The sequence below is a fragment of the Leuciscus leuciscus genome (genome assembly GCF_965113295.1).
Source record: "Leuciscus leuciscus genome assembly, chromosome: 12".
NCBI lineage: Eukaryota > Metazoa > Chordata > Actinopteri > Cypriniformes > Leuciscidae > Leuciscus > Leuciscus leuciscus.
In genome coordinates, this window is record NC_138736.1 from 36,820,779 (window position 1) to 36,833,891 (window position 13,113).

General features: G+C 44.8%; 1 protein-coding gene across 1 annotated transcript in view; it reads left to right on the forward strand.

The window, feature by feature from the left end:
- LOC309511206 (uncharacterized protein) overlaps nucleotides 1-12,609 on the forward strand; it is a 17,902-nt gene extending 5,293 nt beyond the window's left edge. The window contains exons 2-7 of the mRNA XM_082186337.1: nucleotides 1,484-1,606; nucleotides 1,949-2,008; nucleotides 7,544-7,603; nucleotides 7,718-7,873; nucleotides 12,238-12,350; nucleotides 12,470-12,609. Coding sequence (XP_082042463.1) covers nucleotides 1,484-1,606; nucleotides 1,949-2,008; nucleotides 7,544-7,603; nucleotides 7,718-7,873; nucleotides 12,238-12,254 — 416 coding nt within the window. The 3' untranslated portion in view covers nucleotides 12,255-12,350; nucleotides 12,470-12,609. The remainder of the gene's footprint in view (nucleotides 1-1,483; nucleotides 1,607-1,948; nucleotides 2,009-7,543; nucleotides 7,604-7,717; nucleotides 7,874-12,237; nucleotides 12,351-12,469) is intronic.
- The last annotated feature ends 504 nt before the right edge of the window (nucleotides 12,610-13,113 follow it).

A 13,113-nucleotide genomic window follows, 5' to 3' on the forward strand; every position in this document is an offset into this window, starting at 1 on the left:
ATGTATTATATTGTATAGTACATTTGTGCAATTTGCTTTTTGAAAAAATAAAATAAAATGTGTTCATGTGATGCCACCCTATCAATATATCTTACCGGCAATTTGATAAAAGCCCTCTTTTATGGACATGGCCGATAAATGTCCGGGGAACACTATTAATGAAACTATTCATGTACTCCTGCAGAGCGAGGACCACCTTACGAATGGTTCGACAAACCGTGTTTTCCCCGAGCTTCTGTGCGTCACCCACCGTGCAGGAATGTACCACTTGCAACAAAAAAACCGCAACGCAATATTTGCGGTACAGTAAGTGCATGAATTCGACGTGTGAAATTCTTTATGTGCGGCTCAAGAAGTTCGCAAAGATAATACATTCCTTCCGCGGAAAATCTGTATCTTTCATACAAGTAACTATCAGGAAAGGCAAGGGGATTTTGTCTGGCTAAAAACTCTTTCTCTACGAAGTGCTTGTCAAACAATTTGCGCTGAGATGTCCACCGGATTTGGAAGAAAAGGTGAAGTCATTGTAACAGACACTGGGAATAAGTTACGTCACCTATATGTTTCTTTGCTCTCAGCTGATTGGTCAAACTTCAGTCTGAGATCTTGAATCCAGAACATAACCTGCCCCGGAGCAGGTTAGCCGTGCAGCGTAAGATACCATGGCAACGAACACCGATTAAAGCCAAGCTACTTTCATAGTACCTAAAACCCAGGGTTGGCGGAAACTAAACTGAAACATAGCTGGCTAGCCACCTAAACCAGCTTCATGGTACAGGCCCCAGGGGTGTTAAACTCAGTTCCTGGAGGGCCACAATCCACAGCTTCAACCTTAATTAAAACACACCTGATCAAGCTAATCAAGTCATTCAGGCTTATTTGAAAACTACAGGAATGTGGACTGCAGCCCTCCAGGAACTTTTGCACCCCTGGTCTAAGCAACTGTGATGTGTGAACTGGTGTGAAGTTTACCATTTAAATTCCTGTGAGCCGTCTAGAAGTGTATCAAGTGCTCATGTTATGCTATTTTAAGGTTTCTCGTTTTGTTTTGGATTCTCCGTAACAGGATTTGAGACTGAATTGGTGACGAATCCTTTCGGCAGTTCATAATCAAATAATTATTTAAGAGACAATAACTTTTTTTGTCATGAACTTTGGTCTTTAAAACTTTGCAAACCTTTTACATTCACAAGATACACATGCACTGCATTAAAGGTAATATTCACATTTTGTCTTAAGTTTATATCCACATGTTCTATTTTATTTTCTCTTATCTTTTCAGTAACAATGGTCACAATAAAATCACACTGGCAAACATTCAGAGTCAACTATGATGGAATTTTTTTTTTAACTGAGACTTTAAACCCTTCTCAGGGGTCATCTGTAATTTCAGGAATAGTTCCAGACAGCAATTCTGGACTGATTCAAGGAATCAGAAATAAATATAAAATATTTTCTTTATCTCATCAAATTTCAACCCCAGGTAACTCCACTGAAGAGAGAGAGAGAGAGGTCACTTCTCCTAAGTGGGCTAAAGTTCTTCTGATTGTTCTGGGTTGCTCTCTTGTGTTTGCTCTCGGAGGTCTCTGCACTCTCTGGGTGATTTGTAAGTATAACTGATACTAGATCTCTGCTCTGTTCAGGGTTGTATTGACTGAGTTACTGTATGTAATTATATAATTCACTTAACACATGTAGCATCATTAGACACAATTTTTAGTAGCTTTTTATTTGTGAAATCATACTTCTCAGCAAAGATGTTTTATCAGGCAAATATTGTCAGATAAATCTCCACATTGAATGTGTAAACTGCCACTAATTAAGCCTGAAGACTTAATTTACAAACTCCATTCAAACTTTGTTTTGTAGATCATTTCAGTTTTAAGTGTGCACTATGTGGACTTTCCTCAAAAACACATTTTCCTCTGCTGCTTTTGTCTTTAATCAGATAATCATAAGCTTGCTGATTTCGATTCACTGAATGAGCAGCACATCATCAACAGCACAGGTGAGAAAACGTACTCGGTTACTAACGTAACCTCGGTTCTCTCTAGAAGAGGGAACGAGTACTTCGTAAGATATCTTACGCTAGGGGAAAATCCTTTTTCCGCGAGATATTGAAGCCAAAAATTATCCTTAATTTTGTAATAATGCAAAACGCGTTGCGGCAGCATGCAGACATAGGCGAGGCAGCTCGCGCGCCTATTGGCTGCTCTGCGGCAACTGCAGCAGCCTATCGAGCGAGGCCTGGCGTGACGCCAGACCCAATCAGGGCACTTCGCGCCCGCTGCGTCACGTCCCGCCGAAATGGGCGTGGTCTAGGCCTATAAATACCGCTCGCAGGCAGCTATTATCTGGTTTTTCATCATCGAAGCAACCAGAGCGTGTGCATGCACGGCAAGATACGCAGTACTCGTTCCCTCTTCTAGAGAGAACCGAGGTTACGTTAGTAACCGAGTACGTTCTCTTACGAGAGGTCTCTCGTACTGCGTAAGATATCTTACGCTAGGGGACCCAATGCAAAACGCCGTGCATGCTGAGATCTGACACCAAAGACCCAAGGGCGAAAGCCCGGGGTACATATAGTGCACAATCACTCAGGGAGCTCACAGGGAGTCCGGGAAGAGGGAGGGGCGAAGCCGCACTCTTCCACATATGGCAGCGTCGCTGAGACGCGAATTTCATACAGACAGGGCGGGGTACGGCCTGAACTGATGGGGGAATGTGGGTCTTACACAGTCTGCCCAGGCACATCTCGTGCTGCAACTTTTTACTGTCGAACATTGAGCTGTGCTCAGTAGACGCAGCATTCTGAGCTGATAGCATCAGGTCAGATAATACTGGTAAACTTAGACCGACAGCAGCCTGGCCTGCAGGGCGGGAACCTCTAGGTTATAAAACCTTATAAATGTAGACGGGGAGGCCCAGCCTGCCGCCATACAAATATCTTGCAAGGCAATCCCACTTGACCAGGCCCACGAAGAGGCCATGCCTCTCGCGGAGTGCGCTCTGACACCCAACGGGCACTGCATGCCCTTGGAGGCGTATGCCAGCGCTATAGCATCAACTATCCATCTGGATAGGCTCTGTTTCGACGCGGCTAGTCCCTTAGAACGCCCGCTAAATGAAACAAAGAGCTGCTCCGTCTGTCTGAAAACAGACGAGCGAGACACATAAGCTCGTAATGCCCTGACTGGGCAAAGGAGGCTCGTGTCTCTTTCGTCATCAGGGACCGGTAGGGCTGACAGGGAGATAACCTGCGCCCTAAACGGTGTGTTGAGGGATTTTGGAACATAACCGTGCTTAGGTTTGAGTATAACTTTTGAGTCATTAGGCCCAAACTCCATGCACGCCGCACTCACAGAGAGCGCGTGTAGATCCCCTATGCGCTTCACTGAAGCGAGAGCCAGCAAAAACACCGTCTTGAAAGACAGGTGTTTCAAATCAATTGACTGTAAAAGCTCAAATGGCGCACCTTTCATGGCTTCCAGAACCGTAGAAAGGTCCCATACGGGGACTGAGGGAGGTCTGGGAGGATTCAGTCTCTTAGCCCCTCTAAGGAAGCGGATGACTAAATCGTTCCTTCCTATTGACTGACCAAGCGTTGTTCCTGAGAACGCTGCTACAGCCGCCACATAAACTTTGAGCGTGGAGGGGGCCCTGCCCTCATCCAACAGCTCTTGTAGGAAGGAAAACACCTCCGTCACACCACAGTCTGTGGGTGACACACCACGGGCTGTGCACCAGCCCGAAAACACTGACCATTTCGAGGAGTAGAGCCGTCTCGTAGACGGAGCTCTAGCCTGCGTGATCGTGTTTAATACTCCTTTAGGGAGTCCAACATGTACCCGTTGATGGCCCAGACATGAAGGGACCATAGTTCCGGGTGAGGATGCCAGATCGAGCCGTGGGCCTGTGAGAGGAGGTCTCTCCTCACTGGTACTGGCCACGGGGCAGTACTTGCTAACTACATCACGACTGGGAACCAAGGTTGGTTTTTCCAGAACGGTGCCACCAGCAATACTGAGCATCCTTCTTCCCTGATCCGTTCTATCACCTGAGGCAGGAGAGAGACGGGGGGAAAAGCATAGAGCGGGCGGCGGGGCCACACATGGGCCAGCGCGTTCCTGCTCTTGGAGAAAAATTCCGGACAGTGAGCGTTTTCTTGAGACGCAAACAGGTCTACTTCCGCTCTGCCGAATTTCTTCCACAGCAGTTGGACTGTCTGTGGGTCATTTCGAGGCAGTTTATGTGCAGGAGCTTTTCCCGTTCCGACCACTGGCCGAAGAACGGTCTGCCCTCGAGCAGCGCTCCCCATCCCGAGGTGGACGCGTCCGTGGACACCTCTCTCACCCTCGAGGAAGTCCCCAGGCTTACACCTGATTGGTACCAGTCGTTCGCTCTCCAAGGTTTCAGAGTTGTGACGCACTTCTGATTGACCCTGAGGTGAAGCGAACCGGATGCCCACGCTCTGCGTGGAACTCGTGCTTTCAGCCAAAACTGCAGCGGGCGCATGCGGAGCAGGCCCAGCTGGAGCACTGATGATGCTGAGGCCATGAGACCTAGCATCTTCTGAAATTTCTTGAGCGGGACAGACGCGCCGCAGCGAAACGAGTTCGCTGTGCGTTGAGAATGTCTACCGCGCGCTGTGGTGATAGTCGCGCTATCATGGACAGCGAGTCCAATTCTGTGCCCAGGAAAGATATCTTCTGACTGGGTGACAGAGAGCTCTTCGCCCAATTGACACTGAGACCCAAATCCTCGAGGTGATCGAGTAAAATGGTCGTGTGTTCTATGAGCACTGCGCGAGATAGCACTAGAATCAGCCAATCGTCCAAATAGTTCAGTACTCGCATGCCTCTCATTCTGAGGGGTGCGAGCGCCGCATCCATGCACTTCGTAAATGTACGGGGTGCCAGGGACAAACCGAACGGCAGGACTGTGTACTGATATGCCTGGCCCCCGAAGGCGAATCTCAAATATCGCCTGTGACGTGACGCTATTTGTATTTGAAAAATACGCGTCTTTCAGATCTATTGACACAAACCAATCTCCTTGGCGAATCTGCACAAGGATTTGTCTGGTCGTGAGCATCCTGAACTGTCGCTTCACAAGCACTTTGTTCAGTTGCCTTAGATCTAGTATGGGTCTGAGACCCCCGTCTTTTTTCGGTACCAGGAAGTATCTGCTGTATAGCCCTCCTTCGCTCTGAACTTGAGAGAGAGGCTCTATGGCCCCTTTGCTCAATAGTTTCGCCACTTCGGCTCGAAGTAAATGTGCTACTTCTGTTTTTACCGTGGTCTCGACGCGCGCCACATAGCGGCGAGGGCGTCGGCGAAACTGTAGCGAATAGCCTCTTTTTATAATGTTCAGCACCCACTTCGAAACCCCGGGCAGCTTTGCCCATGCGTCCGCATGAATAGCTAGGGGTTGAATACGAAGCGCGCTCCGCTCGCTCAGCGATGGGGAGGCTTCGGAGTGCTGTAACGCAAGCGTCGCGCTCGTGACATTTGAGGCATGGGGCGCGCTGATAACAGCGGGCAGATTGCCCACGCTCGACTCCTCTGCGGTGGTCAACCGCGAGGGGGAGGGCTGGGCGGTTCCCGTAGGAACTGTCATGTCTATGTGTGGATGTGGGCGCGGGACAGCGGGCACATTTACCACACTGAAAGCATCGTTCGCTTGAGTGAAGCGAATGCACGTTGGTTTCGTTTTTACAGAAACCGTGAGACATGCATAACGTGGTGTTAGTGGGCACATTCACCATGTTTGAAGCGCAATCGATCTGAGTCGATTCATGTGCGCGAGCCCTGTGTGACGGGCTGTGCTTGTGTGTAGAGATGGGCACTGGGCAGTGGGCATTCTTTCTACACATAAAGCACCATCGGCCGTGGCCGGGACACCAGAAAAATTCACACTTATGGGATTTATCTGGGTAGCCGTAAAAACGGCGTTTGTGTGCAGGCAAGCGGGTGACAGAACCGACTTGTTTACTGCAGGATACACTGGAACAGTCACATTTACTGGAACTGAACGAGCGAGAAGTTGCCATAGAAACAGAGAGCGTCAACATGCTGGCGTTTATTGCAGGCCTGCGTGCATTACAACAGGCTTGTTCACTGCAATATTGACATTTCCAGTCGCCTGAATTCCAGAGGGGAATGGGAAATGTATAGGAAAAAGGAGGTTGGTCCGTCCGCAGCGGGACCAGAAAAACTCCCTTTTTTTCCTTACGCCAGTGACGCACGGAACACCATAGAAACGGTGTTTGGGTGCAGGCGAGCGGGTTGTACAACGCGCTCGTTGGCTGCAAAATACACATCTGCAGTCGCCTTTTCAGGGAACTGACAGAGCGAGCATTGACGGCATAATTTTATCTGCCGGTAGACCCAGGGATCGAACGCGGGTCTCTCGCGTGCAAAAACCTGAGAGTCTGCCACTGGGCCACAGGGGGAGACACATTGTAACTCAGTTAGCGCGATTATTATAAGAGATCGTCAACGTGCTGGCGTTTGTTTGCAGGCATGCGTGTATTACAACAGGCTTGCTCACTGCAATACTGACATTTCCAGTCGCCCGAACTTCAGAGGGGAATGAGAAATGTACGAGAAAGAGGAGGTCGGTCCGTCCGCGGGGGGACCAGAAACGCTCTTTTCTCCTTTCGCCAGTGACGCACGGAAACCATAGAAACGGTGTTTGGGTGCAGGCGAGCGGGTTGTGCAACGCGCTCGTTGGCTGCAAAATGCACATCTGCGGAGGAGGAGCAGTCTCGGAGAAGGATGCCAGGTGAGTCCTCAGAGTCACCATAGGCAGTAACTAACTCGCAGTGAGGGCAGTCGCCGTCAGCGAGTGCGAGAGCTGCGTGATCAGGAAAAGGGGCGTCTTGAAAAAGACGCCCAGCTCTTTTAGTGCAATGGGAGTGTGTGTCGCGGCGGCGAGCACACACACATACATAAACACAGTAGCAGAGAAAGGATATAACGCCGGATAGCGCAGCAGGAAGGCAAGGAAGGCGGCGCGGCCAGCGACTTGTCCCGCTGAAGGTGCTCTCTTTCAGACGGCGCGGCTTCTTATCCAGCTCCAGCGATGCGTGTGCTTCGCTTGAAGGATGAAAAATCAGATAATAGCTGCCTGCGAGCGGTATTTATAGGCCTAGACCACGCCCATTTCGGCGGGACGTGACGCAGCGGGCGCGAAGTGCCCTGATTGGGTCTGGCGTCACGCCAGGCCTCGCTCGATAGGCTGCTGCAGTTGCCGCAGAGCAGCCAATAGGCGCGCGAGCTGCCTCGCCTATGTCTGCATGCTGCCGCAAAGCGTTTTGCATTATTACAAAATTAAGGATAATTTTTGGCTTCAATATCTCGCGTAAAAAGGATTTTCCCCTAGCGTAAGATATCTTACGCAGTACGAGAGACCTCTCGTAAGAGAACTGTATTTCCTTAACGGTAGAGCACAGACATGTTTCATTAACAGTGTTGAGTGTTTATTGAACTCACCATGTGAGAAACGTTATCTGCTTGTTCTCCTGTTGTATTTTCACCAGCCATGAAAAAAAAGTTGAATGATCTTACAGCCACACTTAGGCTGTCCTTTTACGCTGATGGTGAGTGTCAGTTTACAAGCGACACAAAGTGTGAATATTTCTGCACAGGAACCAGTATGATTAACTTTATCTAAATAATGGAAGGTTTAATCACACTTTATTCATCTTTCACAGCTCAGTCTTGTAATACCTCTATGAATGGCTGGATAGCTTGTCGTGGAAAGCTGTATTTATTCAGCTCTGATAAACTGAACTGGACAAGCAGTCGAGATGTCTGTGTTTCAAAAGGAGCCGATCTGGTGACCATAACCAGCCAATCAGAACGGGCAAGTGAGATCAATTAGAAATGAATATGTTTTTATCACAAAAATAAAACAAAGCTTTAAAAGGGTTTCTATTAACCTACATATTTACCTTCACATTTACCAAAAACACATTTGAGCTGCACGCACTGCAGTCTGAGCTGGAAACTGTTGAGAAACAGATCCACGACCTTTTATTGAGACAGGCCGAGCTGAGACACCGGTGTTTGGCTCTTGAAACATCACGCGCCGATGCACACAAATCAGTGTTTAACGTTACTAACCCGCTGACTCCGACCGTGTCTACTCCGTGCATTCCTCAGCATCGGTCGCGATCAGCCATGGTCTCGTTCACTCCGGCTCCAACACGCCACCACGAAGCCTGGGTGGTTCCGCAGCGGAAGACGCGAGTCAGGTTTAGACTAAGACTTTCTCCGACCCTCCCGGTTTTCGAGTTATCCACACAAAACCGCTTCTCCCCTCTACGCGAAACAGAACGCGATGCTGTGATCATCGGCGATTCCATCGTTCGGCACGTACACGCTACGTTAGGTAAAAGTAAGGTGCACAGTCACTGCTTTCCTGGTGCTCGTGTTTCTGAAATCGCTGCTCGCGTTCCCGAGATCCTGAACGGTGACGAGCGCGTCGAAACTGTGGTCCTGCACGAGGGAGTGAACGACATCAGGCTGCGACAGACGGAGATTCTGAAGAAAGACTTCAGGAATCTAATCGATACGGTACGCAGCACATCGCCTGAAACAACGATCATTGTGTCAGGACCGCTTCCCACGTACCGATTAGGGCATGAAAAGTTCAGCAGATTATTTGCGCTAAATGAATGGTTAATGTCATGGTGCAATGAGCAGAAACTGCTCTTTGTAAATAATTGGAATCTGTTTTGGGAGCGTCCTAGGCTTTTCCGTGCTGATGGCTTACACCCAAGCAGATTCGGAGCGGATCTTCTGTCGGATAACATCTCCAAAATGTTAAATACCCTTTGACTAGTAACCAAAAGTCCAAATCATAGTCTCTGCTGCACCAATTTAACTGATATAAATACTAGTGTAGAACATTGCTCGTTTAGTGAGATCAAATAATAAATCTACTGCAGGATGTAGGAAAAATCTAATTGTTATTAAAACAGAAAATGTTGCTATTAGTAAACAAAAACTATTTCTAAAGCTAGGTCTTCTAAACATTAGATCACTCACACAATAAGGCAGTTATTGTAAATGAAATAATCACAGATAATAGCTTTGATGTACTTTGCCTTACTGAAACCTGGCTTAAACCAAATGATTATTTCGGTATTAATGAGTCTACTCCTCCTGGATACTGTTATAAGCATGAGCCCCGTTTGATTGGTCGTGGCGGCGGTGTTGCAACCATTTATAGAGATATTCTAAATGTTACTCAGAAAACGGGTTATAAGTTTATTTCATTTGAAGTACTTGTACTAAATGTTACGCTCTTAGATGTTAGAAAAACATCCCTATTATCTCTAGCCTTGGCTACCGTATATAGACCGCCAGGGCCTTACGCTGATTTCCTAAAAGAGTTTGCAGATTTTCTCTCAGACCTATTAGTCAATGTCGATAAAGCATTAATTGTTGGAGATTTTAACATACACGTAGATAATCCAAATGATGCGTTAGGAGCTGCGTTTACAGATTTATTAAATTCATTTGGGGTCAAGCAAAACGTCACCGGACCAACACATCGTCTTAATCATACACTCGATTTAATTATATCACATGGAACCGATCCAAACGATATAGATATCATTCCACAAAGTGATGATGTCACTGATCACTACATGGTAACTTGCATATTACATACTGCTGTAATATGTCATGCGGCGCCGCGTTATCAACCAGGCAGAACAATCCTCCCATCCACCATAGATCATTTCTCAAATTGCTTATCTAATCTGTCTCAGCTGCTGCCTGAACCCAAACAAACAAATGAACTAGAAGAACTAACTAGCACTATGAGCACCATTCTCTCTAGAACATTGGATGTGGTTGCACCTATTAAATTAAAAAAGGTCAGAGAGAAAAATAAAGCACCATGGTACAATAATACTACGCATGTTTTAAAGAGAGAAACCCGTATTTTAGAGCGTAAATGGAAACAAACTAATTTAGAGGTCTTTAGAATCGCGTGGAAAGACAGTATGTCACGTTATAAAAAGGCCCTAAAAGCGGCCAGGGCTGAGCACCTCCGCAAACTAATAGAAAACAACCAAAACAATCCAAGGTTTTTATTTAACACCGTGGCTAGACTAACAAATAAACAGACGTCACCCGAACAAAATATCCCGTTACAGTTCAGTAGTAATGATTTCATGAACTTCTTCACTGAGAAAATAGAAAGCATCAGAACCACAATTGTAAACGTTCAATCTTCAATTGCGCCTTATAATTCAGCTTCAATTATCATCACCCCGCAAGAACAATTACAGTGCTTTACAACTATAGAACAAAAAGAGTTAAATAAACTTATCACTTCATCTAAAACAACAACATGTTTATTAGATCCTATACCAACTAAACTACTGAAAGAAGTATTACCTGTAGTGGAAGAGCCTCTCCTCAATATTATTAACTCGTCTTTATCTTTAGGTCATGTTCCAAGAACATTTAAACTGGCAGTTATAAAACCTCTCATTAAGAAACCACAATTAGATCATAATAATCTAGCAAATTATAGACCCATTTCAAATCTTCCATTTATGTCTAAAATATTAGAAAAAGTGGTGTCCGCTCAACTGGGCTCTTTCTTGCAACAAAATGATATCTATGAAAAGTTTCAGTCTGGATTCAGACCACATCATAGCACTGAAACTGCGCTCGTTAAAATCACAAATGATTTACTTTTAGCTTCTGACCAAGGCTGTATTTCAATACTAGTTTTACTTGATCTTAGTGCTGCGTTCGATACTATAGATCATACATTACTCTTAGATCGACTACAAAATTATACTGGTGTTCAAGGACAAGCATTAAGCTGGTTCAAATCATACCTATCTGACCGCTACCATTTTGTCTATTTAAATGGAGAAAAATCGACCATAACTCCAGTAAACTATGGAGTGCCGCAGGGATCTGTGTTAGGCCCTCTGTTATTTTCAATATATATGATGCCACTTGGAAATATTATAAGGAAACATGGAATTAGTTTCCATTGTTATGCTGATGACACTCAAATATATATTTCATCACGGCCAGATGAAAACGCTAAATTTTCCAAATTGACAGAGTGTGTTAAAGATATAAAAGATTGGATGACGCGTAATTTTCTTTTATTAAGTCCAGACAAGACAGAGGTAATACTTATCGGTTCAAAAAAACGGCCACAAAACCTCGCACAATACAACTTTAACATCATAGGATGTCCTGTTACTTTATCCTCTACAGTAAAAGACCTGGGTGTTATACTCGATTGCAACCTGTCTTTTGAAAATCATATTTCATATGTTACAAAAACAGCCTTTTTCCACCTTAGAAACATTGCTAAGCTACGTAATATGCTATCAGTTTCTGATGCAGAAAAGTTAGTTCATGCATTCATGACCTCGAGACTGGATTACTGTAATGCTTTATTAGCTGGTTGTCCTGCATCCTCAATAAACAAGCTACAGTTAGTCCAAAATGCCGCCGCTCTTACGAGATCAAGAAAATATGATCATATAACACAGATTTTATCATCACTGCATTGGTTACCTATAAAGCTCTGTATTAATTATAAGGTATTGCTACTGACTTATAAAGCCCTAAACGGCTTAGCTCCAGTCTATTTAACGGATCTTTTATCACCCTATAATCCATCGCGCTCTTTAAGATCACTAAATTCAAGGCTTTTGGTCATACCTAGGATATTCAGAACCACCAAAGGAGGGAGAGCATTTTCACATTTGGCTCCAAAACTCTGGAATTGTCTTCCTGATACTGTTCGTTGCTCAGACTCGCTCTCCCAGTTTAAAACTAGATTAAAGTCGCATCTCTTCAGCCAGGCATTCATATAATCCTACAGTTCAAACTACAATCCGGCCTCTAGCTCATAAATGCCAGAGGAGAACTGGCCCCCGACTGAGCCTGGGTTCTCCCAAGGTTTTTTTTTCTCCATTAGGTCACCTGATGGAGTTTTTCGGTTCCTTGCCACTGTTGCCTTTGGCTTGCTCAGTTGGGTATATTTTGGGGATATTTAATTTAATTTAATTTAATTTTATCAATCAATAGATTCCTCTTGAAACAAACTTTGTTGTATTATTTTAATTTAATACTGTGAAGCTGCTTTGATACAATCTGTATTGTGAAAAGCGCTACACAAATAAACTTGACTTGACTTGACTTATTTTACACTATCACTTATGTACATTTTCCCCATTAGGATTTTCTGGTGTCTAAAATTAACGAGACGCACTGGATTGGTCTCAATGATCTGGACACTGAAGGACACTGGGTTTGTGTGAATTACCAAACTCTCACTGAAACTGGAGTACAGTAAGGAATCTACTTGTGTAATCATGTCTAGGAATGTTAATCAATATACCAATATACATTAACAGCTGTTTTCTAAAAATATTATTGCAAGTGCATTATTGCTTTTTTGTCTCTTAAAGGTTCTGGTTCAGCGGGAATCCAAAACAACCTAATGGCGGGAGAACTGCTAATTGTGCTGCTCTGGGAAATGTGAAAGACCACTTAGACTCTTGGTTTGATGCTTCTTGTACAAAACCGAAAAACTTTATCTGTGAAAAGTTAATTAATTAATAATCCTCCATCAGTGGTACTGCATGTTATTAAAGAGGTCTAACATGTAAATGCACAGAAAAAATTATTGTCAGAAAATTTCAGCTTTTTTTTGTGTGTGATGGTGCCCAATTTTAGTCCAAAAATATTGTTCATGAAACTGTGCTGCGGTCAGCAGGTGGAAGCCTTGCAGTTCTTCTTGGAATAAAAAGTTTTTCTTGGAATAACCAAGTGCTTACCGTAAATCCTCTAATATAGGCCCGGGCCTTTATTTTACTCAAGCGCATCGCGGCCCAGGCCTTTATTGGAAGGAGGCCAGAATTAGAGACAGGCCTTTATTTCTATTTGAGCAAAACGGACTACCAGTAGAATGAATAAAAACGAGATTTTGTGTCTATTTGAACCTATAAAATACTAGGTTAATTTATTGAAAACGTACAGTTACCATATCACATTATGGTATGCATACAGAACATTAACAACAAATAAATATAATATAAATTATATTTTTTTG